Here is an 18,904-nt window from a genome sequence, read left to right on the forward strand (position 1 = left end):
AGCTTTGCTTTGCTGAGGAACTCTGGGAGTTGAAATCCACAAGTCTTAAAAAAGCCAAGTTTGCAGACCCCTGTCCTAACTCTAACCCAATGTCTATTAATAGATATGCTACTTTTTTCACTTTATCACTTTTATTTTGAAGGACCTATATTTTAGATTTTAGTGAGCTGGACCTTACCTGAGCATATGGTTCGATAGCATGTAGATGGATATTTGATGAAAATGTTTCTCCATCTTAATTAAAGAAGTCAATATTAAAGAAAATGAAACTTGGATGAGTTTGTATTTGAAAATAGTGAAGCAATGATATTGAATTTAATTAATTAAATTATTAAAAATATAATTCTGTATCAGTTAGATTTTTTATAAACAATAACATTCCCCAACTTTTACATCAGTATAGTTTCTGAAAAAAATTGGAAAGGTGGAACAAAGTAGCATTTTTAAGAAGTGCAGATATTTAAATCTTCAATCTTCTAAACCCATTCTAATCTGCACTTTATGTCCAACACACACACACACACACACACACACACACACACACACACACACACACACACACACACATTGTACTTGCCAGCTTTCTCTCTGCAAAGCCTTGTGAAAGGCCACAGGTCAGAGAAGGAGGAAAAGGAGAAGGGGGGGGGGAAAGGGAGGAGGAGGAAGATTAAGGTGACTTACTTGTAGAAAGGGCAGAGTGATTTGCGTACAGTATTACTGCTTTGAGATCCTTTCCAACAGAAATAATTTCCAACCAGTTCTTTTACTCGCTCAAGTGTTTTGCGTTCACAGGGATGAGATTCAGCCCTGCAACCTTGTGCATGAGGCAAGAATTCAGAATCAGTATTAATCGTGTGCGGCGAAAAATTTAAGTATACCAAAATGGTGGTGTAACAAACTGTAGCCTTTTGACCTTGCATGGATAAATCAAGTTTAATAGCTTTCTTCTGTAATGAAGAACATCAGGTACCATCTTGAAAAACATGGTTGCCTGAATTTCTGGGGGGCAACTGCCAGTCAAAACAGGTAAGATTGGATTAGATGTCAGATAGGCTGGCTGATCTAAAGCAATTTTTAGTGTTTGACGATTAAGCACATTGTCCCTTGGCAAGTTATTTCAAAGTTATAACATTTTGATTAAATTTTAATACAAGCTTAAGTAAAGGAAAAGGATAGCTTACTATCTTTCGCTCTCTCTCATTATCTCCAACATATTTATTCAGACGTGCAGGAAAAATCATTCTGAAAATATTTCTATTTGCAGAGACCCACCTGTTGGCTACACAAGAAGAAATTGCAACCAGTATCTATACATGTTGCTATTTATGGTATAGAAATGCATACCCTTTAAAATTAACTTTCTAAAATATTTGTAATTATTTTTAATACCGGAGTCTTAGAGATGGAAAGAGTCATTTAAGCTTCTGAGCTCAATCTTCTGTTTAATAGAGGAATCCAAATTAAAGAATTGGCCTTGGTTTTACTTTAATTTATCCAGTAAACACACCCAATCAATTGGAATCCATTGAATAATTTATTCCAATGCTGAATTACTGTTACTGTTGATTTCCCCCCTAACATTCAACTGGTATCTGCCTGCCTTTAACTTGGATCCAATGTTCTATGTCCTGCACTTCAGAATTCAATTTTTACTCAGACTACTCCTTTATTGTGCTATGTTGCTGTTTGAATCTTTCTTAGATGCTAGAAAAGTTGCACAACACTTTTCACCATCAAACAAAAAACCTTGGGAAGGTTGCAAAATACATAATAACATCATATGGAATCTACTCTTAACATTCTTCAAATGACACCAGGTAATGAGGCAATAGAAAACAATAAAAAGCTCCCTTATCCCTATCTACCAAAGAGTCATAAAATTAATTTTATAGCCGTCTAGAGTCTTCTGGACTCTGGCTATACCAAACTGACTAAATTAAATCAATTTATAGAGAAACAACAACTTTATGAAAAAGAAATTGTACAGTGAAAACATAGCTCTTAATTGAGAAATGAAAAACGAGGCACAATAAAAACAGAAGGTAGGCAAATAATACTTAATCTGAGTGCTTAAACTAAACTGAGGATCCAATTCTCGGTGTTCTCTTGTTTTCTTGCAGACATTTCATTATCCAAATTAGGTAACATTATCAGTGCACGAATCAAGAAGAGGGCCGTGAAAATATTTACAGATCCCTCACATCCAGGACATAAACCGTTTCAACTCCTACCCTCAAAACGACGCTATAGAGCACTGCACACCAGAACAACTAGACACAAAAACAGTTTTTTCCCCGAAGGCCATCACTCTGCTAAACAAATAATTCCCTCAATACTGTCAAACTATTTACTAAATTTGCACTACTATTAATCTTCTCATCGTTCCCATTACCAATCTCTTTCCACTTATGACTGTATGATTGTAACTTTGTTGCTGGCAATCCGTATGATTTATATTGATGTATTGACCATCATTTGTGTTGTAAATGTTGTACCTTGATGAATGTATCTTTTCTTTTATGTACACTGAGAGCATATGCACCAAGACAAATTCCTTGTGTGTCCAATCACACTTGGCCAATAAAAAATTCTATTCTATTCTATTCTATTCTATTCTATTCTATTCTATTCTATTCTATTCTATTCTATTCTATTCTAGCTAGCACTGACGGTGTTCCATAGTTTGGGTAATGAAACATCTGCAAGAGAATAACCATGCTCAGAGAGCACCAAGGAACCGTCCTTTCAACCCTGAGCTACAAATTTTATATATTTATTTTATTTATTTTGTCAAGCATGTAATAGGTAACAGATATAAATATAAACATAATTGTGAATACATGAAATGGATACATAGAAAAAGGAACTTTAGGACAAGGACTGTAGGCACGCTGATGCCTACCTTTATTGATTAAATTAAACTTAAAATACCCGGAAATGCAGCATTGCAGATATCAGAGAGTGTAAACATGGTATAAAGCCCATTGGAGGCATCATCAGTGTCTTCTGCAAACAGTGTATAGTGTTCCACTGGCTCACTTGCTAGTGCATACAATTCTTCCCACCTGCACAAAAGCAAAAACTTAAAAAAAACATTGTATATCCTTACACATACAAAGCTTCGTTGTACAGAACTGAATCATTAATCCTGCTTAATTTTTTTAATGAATGGCCTAAGATTCTTCATTAAACAACATTATTTTTGTTATTTACAATAGACAAATATATATACTGGTTACAACCCCTAGGCTACCTTTTTTTCCAGTGGGAAGCTTCATTTCATACTTAACACCTTTCTGGCTTTTCCCTTGATGTAGGGCATTTTTTGCTTGGTCTTAGAAACACTTTTTAGCATACTACTCAATTTATATGTAATCCTCAACTTACAACCACCATTGGAACTGGAACTTCCATCACTAAGCAATGTAGTTAGTAAGTGACTTGTACTTGATTTGATGCCTTGTTTTGCCAAGACCATTAAGCGTATCACCTGGTGATTTGGCTTCTCCCATTGGCTTTGCTTGTGATGGCCTGAAAGGTTGCAAATGGCAATCGCATGATCCCAGGACACTGCAACTCTTGTACATACGTGGCAATTGCTAAGTTCCTGTATTGTGATCACATGACTGTGGGGATGCTGCAATGGTTGTAAGTTAAGGACCAATCACAAGTAACTTTTTTCAGTATCCTCCTAACTGCAAATGGTCGCTAATCAAATGGCCCTAAGTAAAGAACTTCCTCTAGAATTGCTTCTAAAATTCAGAATGAATTTTACCAGTTTCCTAACACTTCAGATTAAAATTCATCAAAGTTTATCTGGAGATGCCAAGGAATGCACTGGAATCTTTGGTATGCTAAAGAAGTAATTAATGACTGAGTTCTAGAAAACAAGGCCCACTGTTGGTCTTCCAAACTGTCAACTGCAAAAAGCTCTTACACAGTGGATCCTCTCTCTGTTCTTGAAGGATGTGCATGTCAAATCTTCTATTCACTCCAGGACTACCCTTCAATTCATTTAACTATTAAGTGGCAATAGTAACAGAACAACCCATGTCAACTCACCTTGGGAAGTTGACTCCAATTGCAAATACTGCAATCCCCCTTTCTTTAATCTGCTGGGCTAAGGTTGACACATTGTCCTGAGATCTCCCATCAGTTAAAATTATAAGGATTTGGGAAACTGATGAGTTCCTGCCTCCACGGAATCCTTGTTGAAGAATGTATTTCAGAGCAAGACCTGTTTCTGTTCGCCCACCTCTAAAAGCAAGAAATGCAAGCATTAGGAAAGCTTCAGGCACCTAGTTTAGTCTTCTTCACTTCTGATAAATCCTTATTAATATCTATATATTATATATTATATATTACAGACAGAAGAGATCTGTAAGGGGCGTGCATAAGAACACAAGCGTGCCTACCATTCCTGTCCTATTGATTCCTTTCGTTATATCCAATTAATATAGTTATTACATACTCATACTTAGATATATGCTTATATACTGTATAGTTATTTCATGCTTATACTTATATATACTGTGTGACAAAATAAATAAATAAATATGATAGAATATTTTTTTACAAAAATAAAGAGGAAATGAAATGTTTTATAACTATGACATACACATATGCACATTCAATTATTTTAAACAGCTTGACAAAGCTAATGACTTATTTTTTATGGAAGAAACAACTACTCAGAATCTTTTTATTAAAAATATAACTTTCTTATGAAGATAGTACTTTATGCTCCCTGATACTAAACAATATCATTTGGCTTATTTGCTAAACTTCATTAGATTAAAAATGATACTACATTGGGAGTTCAATCTGAGAATTACTACTAACAGCGTATTACTGGCAGGTTCTTGGTTCTAACCATTATGGGAATTTGATTATTTTCCTATGTTGAAGGTGATCAGACATATTGTGACTTAGTAAACAAAAATTTAAAGTTGGATGTTCATCCTCAGAAAATATTGGATTTGGAAAAACTATTAAAAATGGATGGAAAATTATTGCCCAAGAGATGACATAGCTGTCATTCAAAGATATTTTATTACTTCAGACACAATACATTACTATCAAATAAGATAAAGGGATGAAAGATTAGTCTAGTAATATATATTAATCAAATTGCATCAATAAATTTAATGCACTTAATTGGATAATATGTCAAAATGAATGTAGGAATTTATTACAATCATATCCTCATACATCCTTATTTTGGATTTCCATGTTCAGATAATATTGGGAAGCTGCTTTGATATATGTAACTAAGGGAATTTTTTATTAAGAAAATAAAGCCATATTTTAGCAAATAAATAAAGCAAATAAATCTTATTGCAATTGGCTTCACAGCAGTCAAGTTTATTTGTATTATTTTGAAGAATAAAATACGATTGTACAATCTGCAACATCTTTTTTGTTTTTAATTTCCAGCCTTGCAGTTCTACTTAAAATCTGAAAAAGCTTGAACACAATGCACACACAGAGAGAGAGAGAGAGAGAGACAGAGAGAGAAAGAGAAAGAGAGCGAGCGAGAAAGTAATAAATTATTACTTAATTCAATACGATAATTAATAATCAGAATCTGGGAACATAAAAGTAAATTCACATAAACATAGATGTAAATTCTGTAACAGAGATGATAGGATTTTTGTTGATATGGTAGTTTTTAACAGTTGTCAGATGATGTCATTTGTAAATAAATTTCAGACAGGATTCTTTTATTATTTTCGACCATTTTAAATGTATTTCTAAAAACAAACATCCATTTTGTTTACAGAATTTATATTTGTATTTCTCATAATTCATAGTTTTGTTTTGCTTTATTTAAAAAAGAAAATACAACCGCCACATTCATTATCAATTGGCCACCCATAAACTTTGATAACTGTGTTTTTGGCCTTTGGTGCTTTTTTTTACACATTCCTTTTCAAATAAGATTTAAACTAGCCATTAAAGTTAATTTACCGTATATACTCGAATATAAGCCGATCCGAGTATAAGCCGAGGTCCCCAATTTTACCCCAAAAACTGGGGTAAACTGGGGACTCGAGTATAAGCCGAGGGTGGGAAATGAGGCACCTACCGGTTGGGGAAACCCTCCCTCCCTCAGCTGAGAAGGCTGGCGGCTCCCCCGCCCCGCCCTCTCACTGCACCGGCAGGGCTTCCGTCCGGTAAAATGTGAAAAAAAGAAGAAGAAAAAAACTCGAGTATAAGCCGTATATACTCGAGTATAAGCCGAGGGGCTTAAAAAAAAAAAAACTCGAGTATAAGCCGTATAGACCCGAGTATAAGCCGAGGGGACGTTTTTCAGCACAAAAAATGTGCTTAAAAACTCGGCTTATACTCGAGTATATACGGTACTTTGAATTTGAAGTATCTGTGGTCAACTTTTGGCCTTTTTCCCCAATATATTTATGGTATAAATAACACATATGCCTCTATGTGTTAGTTACACTTTTTACTCTTTTTATCATTTTAATGTTTTTAAATGATATTATCTGCCCTGAAAACCTTGGTTAATTTATAATTATTAATGATTATAATTATTATTATGTTTCATAAGCTATGATTTCAAGTTGTTTACATTTATTCCTTCACATCCGTTCCCTACTATCTAATAGCAATAGAAACAAATTATGTAATTCCCTTCATTTGTTGTATGATATTATTTATTCCCTTTTTCCCCATCATGTGGCGAAAATATATATTAAACATCTTGATAAAAATAACTATGTAATTGTATGGGAGATAGGGGAGATAGTTAAGACAACTGAACAACCTTCTCCCTCTGGGTCTCTCCAAATGGGAATGACTGTTTGAGCATTGGGGGTGGGTGGAAGTAGAGTGACAGTGAGTCATTGAGTTGCAGTGAGTCACTGCTTTAGCCCACAACAATAACTATTTCCAAATCCAACAGTATCATGGCATGCTCTCTTGCCTCCATCCAGGAAAAAACTATTGTTTCTTCCAGACAGTCTCTTATAGCCTTTTATCCTGCCCTTCTATTCTATTGCAGTGAATGTTAAGCTTTAATGACTTTTCAAGATATAATGAAGAAAGTAGCATGAATAGGTATGAGAATCAAAGAGAGACATGCAGGAGAATTGCAGCTGCCTTGATTTCCAAAACAACAAAAAATTTCCTCTGAAAACAACAAAATACCTTACACCACCAGACTTGAAATCCTGGGATTAGAAAATTTAGAACTCCACCGACTCCGACAAGACCTGTGTTTAACACACAGAATCATCTATTGCAATGTCCTTCCTGTTAAAGACTACTTCAGCTTCAATCGCAATAATACAAGAGCAAACAATAGATTCAAACTTAATGTTAACCGCTTCAATCTTGATTGCAGAAAATATGATTTTTGTAACAGAGTTGTTAATGCTTGGAACACACTGCCTGACTCTGTGGTCTCTTCTCAAACTCCCAAAAGCTTTAACCAAAAACTGTCTACCATTGACCTCACCCCATTCCTAAGAGGTCTGTAAGGGGCATGCATAAGAGCACAAACGTTGTTCTGTCCTCCCTCGCCGCCATCTGAATGATGGCTTAATTAGCCGTCATTATCAGCTCTGGCAGCAGAATAGCCAGCGTCTGCCAAGAGTCTCCGTTATCTTCCATGACGCTGGTGAGTCACCTAGAAACAAACTTCAGCTCTTAATCAGTGGATTTGCCTGTTACAAAGAGACACAGCAGCTCTGGCTGCTTTTTATATCCTGTGGGGTGTGGCTCCATGACTCAGCACTTCCTAGGCCTGCCCCACCCTTGCTTCTGTTGTTCCCTCCTCTCCTGCCTATGAAACCAAGCCTGATTGCCATCAGCTGGGTCTGCAGGCGTGGCCGTGGGGGGGGGGGGAAGAGTCAGGGGATGGAGGCCTCATTATCTCTTCCACCTGGCCTGTTTCTGGCTCCTGGAGCTGAGCCAGGCAAGCTGGTGCTCCCGAGATAAGTCCTGACAGCCCTTCCCCCTCACTGTCCAAGTCACTTTCTGGCAGCAGGCCTGGCTCGGGGGGCGCAGACACAACAAACGTGCCTACCGTTCCTGTCCTAATGTTTCCTTTCATTATATCAAATTAATACAATTATTACATACTTTTGCTCATATATATGCTTATATGATATTTTGCTGATTTATGTTGATACTTGTGTATACTGTTGTGACAAAATAAAATTGAAAAAAAAATTACTAGTCTGAAAGGGAAAACACCTACTTTACAATCATATAAAGTTGGTTCATATCAATTATAACAGGGAAAATAGCTACTTCCTGGAGAGAAGAATGAAGCTGCACAGGAGATAGTTCACTCCTGGTGAATAAAAACCCAATGGTGATTTGTGGGTGAAAACTTTTCCCTGTTCCTTTAAACATGATATATTTATATATTTAACTAAAAAGAAATAAAGGTAAAGGTTCCCCTCGCACATATGTGCTAGTCGTTGCCGACTCTAGGGGGAAGTGCTTATCTCCGTTTCAAAGCCAAAAAGCCAGCACTGTCCGAAGACGTCTCCGTGGTCATTTGGCCGGCATGACTCAACGCCAAAGGCGCACGGAACGCTGTTACCTTCCCACCAAAGGTGGTCCCTATTTTTTCTACTTGCATTTTTACGTGCTTTCGAAACTGCTAGGTTGGCAGAAGCTGGAACAAGTAATGGGAGTTCGCCCCATTACACAGCAGCACTAGGGATTCGAACCGCTGAGCTGCCGACCTTTCGATTGACAAGCTCAACGTCCTAGCCCCTGAGCCACCACGTACCAGAATTATGCATACTTTTTGAATTGTGCTGTTCTGGCCTTGAAGAAGTGGCTGTTTACCAGCAATTGTTAAAGATCCAATGCCCCTCTAGCAGGTGTAGTTTCTTTTTTTTGTTAATATACTTTATTAAACTTTTTTTACATTAAAAACATAGGGAAAAAAAGAAAAGGTTATATCACTTAACAGCTATTTGTGGTGTTTTTCTTATAACAATAATCTGTGCAATGATTACAAACATTAAATTGTATGTATTTGTGTTCTTGTTTTATCTATTGTTTATACTTAGTAACTAAATATCCTTGTTTATCTCCTTTCTATCCATTTATACCACTGTTCCCATATATTATAAAATACCGATGTCTCTTTATCTTTTAAACTCAGCGTTAGTTTGTCCATTTTTATGCAGTTCATGACCTTTTGTATAACAAGTTTCTCTGTGGGTATATATGGCTTTTTCCAACATTGAGCGAAGGCCATCCTAGCAGCAGTTAATATTTGTAGTATTAAATATTTTATACTCTTCACATTTTTTTTGAAAATCCCCAATAACAAGATTTCCGGTTCTAGATCCAATTGTTCATTCGTGATTTCCTGTAGCCACTCTTTAATTTTTAACCAATATTTATGGGATTCGGGGCAGGACTACCACATATGGTAATATGTTCCCTCTTTATTTTTACATTCCCAGCATATGGGGCTCATTTTGGGATACATTTTCGCTAATCTCGAAGGGGTTAGGTGCCACCTGTAGAACATTTTATATGCATTTTCTTTATATGCTGCTGATTTTGTTAATTTATAATTTCTGTTCCATATGTTCTCCCAGTCTGAGAAATTTATATTATGTCCAATATTTTGACCCCATGCAATCATACATCCTTTCACTACTCCTTCTTCCAATTCTACTTCCAGCAAATATTTATAAATTTGGGTAATATTTTTTTTTTCTGGCCCTAGTAAAATTTTATCTAATTGTTATAGTTTAAGATATATTCCATATTCTTTTATATCTTGTTTGTATCAATTTTGTAATTGAAGGTAAACCCACCATTCAACTCGTAGTCCTTGTTCTTGGAGGCCCTGTAATGTTTTTAATTTTCCATGGATATCTAATAGATCTTTCTTTTTTAGCATTTTATTCAAATCTAAATTATTTAAGTGAATCATCGCTTCCATTGTAGATAGCCAAATTGGGATTTTTATATAGTGTTTCTTTTTAACTTTAATCCAATTGTTTATTAGGGAATCTTTAATCAGATGTCTATGGAAATATTGTTGTTTCGTGTGCAGATGTAGTTTCATATCCATACCCAGACTTCCTTTTCAACAGGGAACGAAAGTCAGTTCTAAGACTCCCAGAAATTAAGTCCAGCTCTCAGAAACCCGTTTGGATTGTACCAGCTGATTAGAAGATTTTGGCAGCCACAAAGCTTTGTATTATTCTGCTTAGCAAAAAGGGGTCTAGACTGGCAAGAAAGTGGAAATGCTAGATTCCTGAGGAACCAAAATAGAAAACAATTCAGTGCTCGTGGGACCACATTTCTATCATGCAGATCCATTTTTACACAAATGGATATGAATAATACGAAATACTTGGATCTTTTGCAAGTACTATATATCCATAGCAAATTGTATCTGATGCTAGATCATAGTGACAAAATTAATTTACTAATATCAACAAAAAAGATCAAACTTCTATTATGTCTTTTGAAAGGCAAGTTTAAGTTGTCCTAGCGAGTTGTTTGATGTTGATGCTGATCTGAAAGTCCAAAAGCATCTCATGTTCCTACTATTTGCTAATTCCAAAGGGGATTATTCTTTTATTAGTAAGCCCAAATGGGTTAGTAATTCCGCAATAGCATATGATGGACTAGTCATGAATTTTTATAGTCTAATCAACCTTCTTTTGCTCCTCCTAATATTAGCTAGGTTAGTTAGTTAGCTAGCTATGTGCATCCTTTCCAGAATAGTAACATATATTGTATGAAATTATCAATTAAAAAACAGACAAAAGAGCTCACTGATGTCACTTATAAGAGTATGATCAGAGTATGCAGTTTGCAATTAAAATTATAAAAACATTCTAGCATTTTGGACTTGATTGGAGTCTACGGAACAATAAATAAATCACTTTTATAACAAAACGTTCTTCCTCATAGCTCAGAAATGAACCTTGAATCTATACAATGTTTATTTATTTTGAAAAAATGAAACTAGTTCCATCTACCTTTTATTTCCTGGTGTATTCAGCATCTGATCACACTCTTGCTTTAATTTACACATTTCTCTCTGTATAAGGTTGCAATTCTTAGTACTGTAAACTCCTGCCAAAATTGTCTTTGAACTATTTTTTAAAGCTTTTCCTTTATTCTTTCTCTCCGCTGCCTTACTCTAAAGTTCCATGTCAGGAATGCATCAATGAAACTGTGGTGGCAGTCATGCTTTTCCTGGCCAGCTGCATTTTGTCAATTGCCATCATTTTCTACCTCCCAAAACCTAAACCCACTGAACAGTTGTGTTTAGAGTTGCATTCTGTGATAAAGTCCCTATCTTAAAACAGTCCTCCACTAACTGATATATTGGAATTGGAATTCTTAGAAACTGGGAAGCTTAATCCCAATCTATTTGGGTGGGGAGAAGTACTTTTATTCTTACTCCTCCAAAAGTTGGTTGAGATTTCTAGTTCTCAACCCAGTATATCTCGAGTTCATCAGATTGGGACAATATCTTAGAATATTATAGTTTTCCTTATAGATAAATGAACTAAAACTCTTTCTGATTTAGAAAATTGTTGGATTTTAACTTTACAAAGCTCTCAGGATATTTTTTTCTATACTTGCATGTTAAATACAACCATAAACAAGTTAATAGGCCATGTTTTTAACATGCCATTGGAAAAATTGCCTTACTGAATTGTTGGGAGCAACTATGTACATGAGCTGAGACAAAGAAACAATAGGGTAGAATTGAACATAGTAGGTACAGATATAATTTCAATGCAATTCCTACTGTTCTTTATCCTGTGGTTGAAATGTGGCAACATGACAAATTAAAATCTCTCCTTTTAATTTATATAACAAAGTAAACAAAAACATGGGACATCATAGGAACATATAAGTTTATTGGGTGATCTGGAGAAAGTAGTTAATACAGGCCCATCATAAAAATGGAAATATTTATGGCTAATGAGAAGTAGAATGCACTGTGGTATTGTGTTGAAAGTATTGTACTAGGACTAAGGCAGGGGTGGGCTGCTGGGGGTTCGCAGGGGTTTGGGGGAAACTCTAGCTAAGATTCTGTGCAGTTCAGAGAACCCCCAAATCCCACTCATGATTGGCCTTGCTTATCCTGCCCCTCCCCTCCCAGGAGTCCCCACACGGCCCGTTTTGGATGCAGGTAAGTGCAGGGCACATGCAGAGGCTCGGGGAGGGCAAAAAATGGGTCTACCAGAAGCTCAGGAAAGGAAACAGGCCTGTTTCTGGTCTCCAGACGGTCTCCAAAGCCTACGGAGACCGTTTTCTCCTTCCTGGAGCCTTGAAGAAAGCCTCTGGACCCTGGGGAGGACAAAAATGCCCCCCCTGCCATGGTGCAAGAAGCCAACTAGGCCACCCCCACCATGACCATGACCACCAAGCAACCGGGTACAGAATCCCTTGCTAAAATTTTTGAACCCCTGGACTAAGGACAGCCAGTGTCAGCCATAGAAACTAATAGGAAGATTTGAGCATTAAAAGATAGCGACTATAAGTTGATAAGAGAAATTACAGACTTATTAATCATTTGATATAATTTTAAATGTTTGAGTAAACTTAGGGAGAATTCCATATGATATAACAGAATATCATTTTGCTTTGAAAGAACTTTCTTTAAACAGAGGCTGGATACCTGTTCAGCTACAATTCTTGGTTAATATTACATGACCTTTGAGCTCACTTAATGCAATTATGTGATTCAATGATCCAGAGCAAGAGTTCAAATATGAAATATATCTTACTTGAACACAATCTTCTTGAGTTGATCTTTTATCTCATGCTTAGTGAAATATGCATCCAATGGGAATTCCAAGCGAGGAGTGTTGCTGAATTGTATTGCTCCAACTCTAACCTGAAAAGGTAAGATAAAGTTTGGGTAGTCTCAATATGCTAAACTATGGAAATTTAGAATTAAGCAATTTAAATTTCTTCTCCTCTTTAGAATTTCCTTTGCTTCTGATACTTTCCTTTCCTTTCCTTCTAGTTAGAAAGAAAGATCTCTAGATATTCCAATAAAATGGAAATGGGTGGATACCCATGTAACTTTATCAAAAGATGCCTGACTACTCTACCTACTACAGCACTACCAATAAAGATAACACTGCCATACATTTTTACTAAAGTCTCTGAACAACCAATAAACTATTACAACCATATAATATCACCATAGTACATAAACCAACTAAAATCTCCTTTAACTTAAATAAACCAAAATACCAAGAAGAAAAACCGGAGTTATCTACAGCACATAGTATATAGATTGTAAGAGTCATTATGTTGGAGAAACAGGCAGAAAAGTAGCAGAATGCATCAACTAGCAGTCAGAAGGCATGAAGAAAACTCCTTAAGTAAACAACACATGAGGAGATTTAATCATAGTTTCAACTGGAAAACTATGAACAGCCTATATGAAGTTAAAGCCCCAAATGCTAGAGAATTCCTGGAATCCTGCCATTCATTATGAATCAGTTACCAACATCAATATACAAATCAGCTAGCATTCACAACAGGCAAGCAAAAAGGTAAAAAGAGCCAAGGTAGCGCAGTGGTTAGAACACAGTACTGCAGGCTACTTCTGCTGGCTGCCTGCAATTTGGCAGTTCAAATCTCACCAGGCTCAAGGTTGACTCAGCCTTCCATCCTTCTGAGGTCAGTAAAATGAGGATCCAGGTTGTTGAGGGCAATATGCTGACACTGTAAACTGCTTAGAGAGGGCTGTAAAACACTGTGAAGTCTAAGTGCTGTTGCTAAAAGCTAAAAGACCACAAAACCTATTTACCAGCAATCAATACGCAGATAAGCAGAGATTCACACCAAAATTAAACTAGATCAAAAACAAGCAGTAAACAATACTTTAATCAAAGAACTACAAACAGTAATTAGCAGTCTAATCAAGAAACCAAGAATACTTCCACCAACACTAACAGGGCAAACCAATAGTATATAAACAGAGAGAAACCCCATTCCATTCTAGCACTGATGATGTTACATAGTTGGATAATGAAATGTCTGCAAGAAACAACCAAGTTCTGAGAGTACTGACAACCCCACATTAGAAGGGCTTTAAAGCACTGTGAAGTGGTATATAAGTCTAAGTACTATTGCTATTGTGATCCAGAAGTTTCTGTAGTTGGGCTGCATTAACAAATGCAATGAAAATTTAAAATAAAGTTTATTTTTTAAAAAAAAGTATCCCCCACCTACCTAAATGAAGAACAGTATAAAAATACCACCTCCTCCCAATAGAGACAAAAGGAATGAAATATTTCAGAGCTTCACAGATCCCAAGGTTAGGTTTTATTGCAATGCTGTTAGTGTTGTGTGGAATATATGAGTATACTTACCTTTTCTGGGCTGATGTCCAATGTATCACAAAGCTTGATTGTCAGATATTTTGACCTTTCAAAGCTTGCTTTGCCAATGCTATAGGATCCATCTAACAGAAATAAGATATCGACTGGAGCAGAGCAATTCATGACTGAAAAAAGATAAGAGGCATTTTCTCATAACCTTTAACTTTAACATTTTGAACTGTTTTGCTGTTTTGGGGTCATGAACAGAGTTGGCGGAGAAAGAGAAATGAACACACTAAAAACAAAGGTTACTATTCATAGCTTTTTTATTATAAATAGCAAGAAGAACCAATAGAAAGAAGAGGAAATTCAGACATCACTACATTTACTATCTAAAATATAATTATAAGGCTTCTAAATTGTATATTCTCAACTGTCAGGTTATAAGATTACTTGCTAAGCATTGTTAAATGCCAATATAATATATCTTTAGTGTTTTCGACCCTTGTTACATCATCTGTTGTAATAAGGTGGTGTAAGGCTTCATGGTCCAAGCTCCCTCTCTGAGGCAGTATCACCTAATGGAATCTAGGAGATATTCTTTGTTGCTTTCCCTCTTCTTTGGAAGAAGCTCCCCCAAGCCCCAAAGTTTGTGCAGTCCTAAGCAACTCTTATTAGATCTGCCCTCAAAGCACCAGGACAAGAAATAACGGATGGAAACTAATCAAGGAGAGATGCAACCTACAATTAAGGAGTAACCTGAAATTCAGGAGAAACTTCCTAATGGTGAGAACAATGTACCAGTGGAACAGAACTTCAGAAGTTGTTGATGCTTCATTACTGGAGGTTTTTAAGAAAAAACTGACAGCCACTTGTCTGAAATAGTATAGGGTCTGCTGCTTGAACAGGGGGGTGGACTAGAAGATCTCTCATGGTCTCGCATGGTCTATTCTATTCTATTCTATTCTATTCTATTCTATTCTATTCTATTCTATTCTATTCTATTCTATTCTATTCTATTCTATTCTATTCTACTCTATTCTACTCTACCCTACCCTACCCTACCCTACCCTACCCTACCCTATTCCTGTCCTATGCATTAGACCAGTATGGCAATTGAGCCTCTCCTGCTGGAAGAACGAGCTAGTCTCAGTTGTATGTGTATGATTGTAGCTGGCTATTTTTGTTCAATTTTGACTGCTTTTGATTTTTATTGATGTATGCCAGCCAGACTCATTAATTATGAGTTGTGTGGCTTCACCCATTTCTTTAATGAATGAATAAATCCCAACTAGTTTTCCCCTTATCTCTCTTAACCATCACAATTAAAAATCATGAAAATGTTAGGGATCATTAGCCTGGGCTTCAGTTTAACAAATGTCCTCATTCTAGTATCATCCAGCCTGTTACCTAACTCAACTCCCAGCCTCTAGCTATCGCTGGATAGTACCCATTAAGAGAAAACTGAACAATGTAGTTAAAAATAGCTCCTAGACCAGTGGTCTCAACCTTTATAGTGCTGCGACCCCTTTAATACAATTCCCCACGATGTGGCGACCCCTTTAATACAATTCCCCACAATGTGGTGACCCCAACCATAAAATTATTTTCATTTTGAATTTATCGCCTGAAGTCAGACATAGCGATCTGAACTGCTTGCGATTGCCTTGAGGATGGAGGCATTAAAGCGGAGACTCCTCTCCTATTAAGTTTATCGCGCCTGAAGCCAGATTAGGCTAGCGATTGGGAGTGATTGCAGCTGGCTTGAGAGGGAGACATCAGAGCAAAGATTTCTCTCTTTTTTAATTCATTGCGCCTGAAGCCGAATTCGGCTAGTGATTTGAAGAGCCTGCAGCTGGCTTGTGGAGTCAACCATTGGAGCGTGATTCTTCGACTCGCAAGTATACTTCCCATATTTCCGATGGTCTTAGGCGATCCCTGGCAAATCGTCATTCGACCCCCAACGGGGTCCCGACCCACAGGTTGAGAACCGCTGTCCTAGACAGTCTGCAACTTTAAAATGGGACATGCAACCCAATATCTTCTAGATAATTCTGAGTTCTGACCCAGAATATAGCCCATGGAAGTTGTGGAATCAGAGTTAGACATCTGAAAACCTAGCCTAAAGGATGTGGAGATTTTACATAAACATTCTTGTGGTTGAATGTTACTGCATTTTATTCTTCTAGATATTCAACCAGAAAAGTTTGTTATTGGGAGGACTAAAAATAGAACCATTCTGAGAACAGCAGCTGTTTCTAATTAGACACAAGATAGTATTCCTTTAGGCGCTTAACCAGTTTTTCCTCATGTACACAATGTGCATCACACTAAGTCATGCTTTATTAAGTAAAGTTACAACCAGTTGAGTTTCAATATCACTTTAAGCCATTATCTACAGCTACAAATCATAGTGAATAGATTTATACGGCACAGTTATTCAAAACCAAATCAAGCCATATTATTGTTTAAAAGAAAGGGAGCTCCTCCATACACCTCACCCCTCAGCTTTTTAAAAGACAAATATAATTACTGCTGTAAATGTTCTTTCTGAATTTAAAAAGTTTACAGGTTGTTTTAGCTGTAGGTCTGACAGATCTGTAGTTATGAACATTAAGTTCTCTTGTTATATTACAATCCTTATATAATCTACAGGTCAGATATCTGAGCTTTGATTGATGCAAGTTTCATTCAAACGTTTTCCTGAGACAATGTCCTTGTTTTACCTGAACAAGGACAAACTTGCTTGCAAAATAATTACTTGCTGCTCCAAACACTTATGCTTCAAGATAGAAATCTCATGTTTTTTAAAGAGATGAATATAAGATTGTCCTTTTTGGAAGGAGGGGCCCATGAAAACACGTAAAGCACAAATATGCCTTGGAGAAATTGGTTTTCGTCATTGCAGACAAAAAAACTGAAAAAGTTTTTCTCCAATTTTTTTTTATATAAATAGAAACTGCATAGTGAATAGAAACATCAGTAGCTAAGCAGGCGTCCTTAGCTTGAGTGCAGAAAAGGGAGCGTGTGCGGCAGCACTGAGTGCAGAAAAGGAGCACTTCGCACGGGCATAGGCATCTGTCTCAGCTGCAACCAGGAAAAGGAGCTACCCAGGGGGTATGCACACGCCAGAAAATGTACTTCTAGTTTCGGGTGCAGACATGCGTGCTGGCCAGCAAGTCTTCCGGTTACTGCTGTGCATGCGCATGCGCCGATCTGCTGGCCGGCGCAAATGCTCACACCGAAAAAGGGAAGACCATCACTGCCGCACACATAAAGGCCAGCTGATCATCACATGCACATGCACGCCAGAAACCCGGAAGAGGAACAGGCAACGCCGTGACATAGGTTCGCCATGACGGTTTCAGAGTGTTCAAGAGTATGTCTGGTGCTTTTTAAAGTAGTTGCTTTTTTCCTGGACCCGTTGCTTTAAAAAAGCGACCCACAGGATTTTCTTAGAACCAAAGCTAAAAGTACTACGCAGCCCTATACAGCCATCACCTGTATATTGATGGAACCCAAAATTTAAGAAGCAATTGCAAAGGGGAAAGAATAATTTGGAATAATAGGAAATAAGTAAATATGTATGAAACTTTAGTGGAAAGGATAGTATGAATAACTACTGCATACAAATGAAATACTTACATTGGGAAGCAGCTGAAATCTTCTCAATTACTTCTTGACTGACTTGTAGCTCTTGGATACTCCATGATATAAATACTGCAACATTAAATAAGAATTAAAACTGTCAACACTTACCAACATACTTCAAGGCTATCATGTCATACCATTCTTTTCAAATGTCTGCTAAAAATCATGACATCAGTCTGGGGTTTGAACCTCTTTGTAACATTAAAGATGATAACACCATTATTCACAACACTAAAAACTTATTTTCCAAATTATAGAAAAGCTAAAGATTTTGATTTGATTCTAGAAAAGAGAATACAGCTAAAAAAGAATGCAGCTTGTTATATAGCCTTTACATTAATCAGCAACAAAAAATAGAAATTGAACTGAAAGATCTGATTTATCTGCACTACACCATTATATACAGTAACTACAATCAATCATTTCCCAGCAGTTATTATATATTTGTAACAGTTTAAGTTGATTAGATCCAAGAGTAGATGTTATTGCATCATAGTACCTGTCTTTGAATGATAGACTGAGCGTATAAGAGCAAGAAAAATATGCAAATTTGCTGATTTAATAAAAGAGATTTATTCCTGAACAATCTTCAAAAAATGTCCTACACTTTATAATTAATAGAATGTTTGCATGTTTGTTTAATGGTGCTTGCTTTAGGGATCGGTTGGTTAACTGAGAGTAAGTTTCTGGTCTCTCTAGTTTTTATCACTGCTCATTCTTCTGTGATAAATAGGAAGTAGAAAAACTGGTTTTATTGTCTTGAGTGAAAATAAGAAAAAAAAAATCAACCTGGATCTATACTATTGTGAACATGTACAGTTGTTGGCACAGGGTTTACACTGAGGATAGTATTTGTCTACTACCCTAATATTGTGTTTTGGTTTAACATTAGCAAACAACTGACTCATACCTAACATAACTCTATGCATGCATTATTAATAATC

At 36.5% G+C, this 18,904-nt stretch overlaps 1 protein-coding gene across 6 annotated transcripts in view; it reads right to left on the bottom strand.

Annotated features, from left to right (window-relative positions):
• The window catches only part of VWA2 (von Willebrand factor A domain containing 2), a 79,052-nt gene that overhangs the window by 29,515 nt on the left and 30,633 nt on the right, over positions 1-18,904 (bottom strand). For all 6 annotated transcript variants that reach the window (XM_058188608.1, XM_058188604.1, XM_058188605.1 and 3 more), the window contains 7 exons: positions 17,955-18,029; positions 14,361-14,494; positions 12,759-12,868; positions 4,063-4,257; positions 2,932-3,065; positions 682-814; positions 179-234 (listed from right to left, as the gene is read on the bottom strand). In XM_058188608.1, the coding sequence (XP_058044591.1) occupies positions 179-234; positions 682-814; positions 2,932-3,065; positions 4,063-4,257; positions 12,759-12,868; positions 14,361-14,494; positions 17,955-18,029 (837 nt within the window). The remainder of the gene's footprint in view (positions 1-178; positions 235-681; positions 815-2,931; positions 3,066-4,062; positions 4,258-12,758; positions 12,869-14,360; positions 14,495-17,954; positions 18,030-18,904) is intronic.

The sequence above is a fragment of the Ahaetulla prasina genome, chromosome 6 (assembly GCF_028640845.1).
Source record: "Ahaetulla prasina isolate Xishuangbanna chromosome 6, ASM2864084v1, whole genome shotgun sequence".
NCBI classification, from domain to species: domain Eukaryota; kingdom Metazoa; phylum Chordata; class Lepidosauria; order Squamata; family Colubridae; genus Ahaetulla; species Ahaetulla prasina.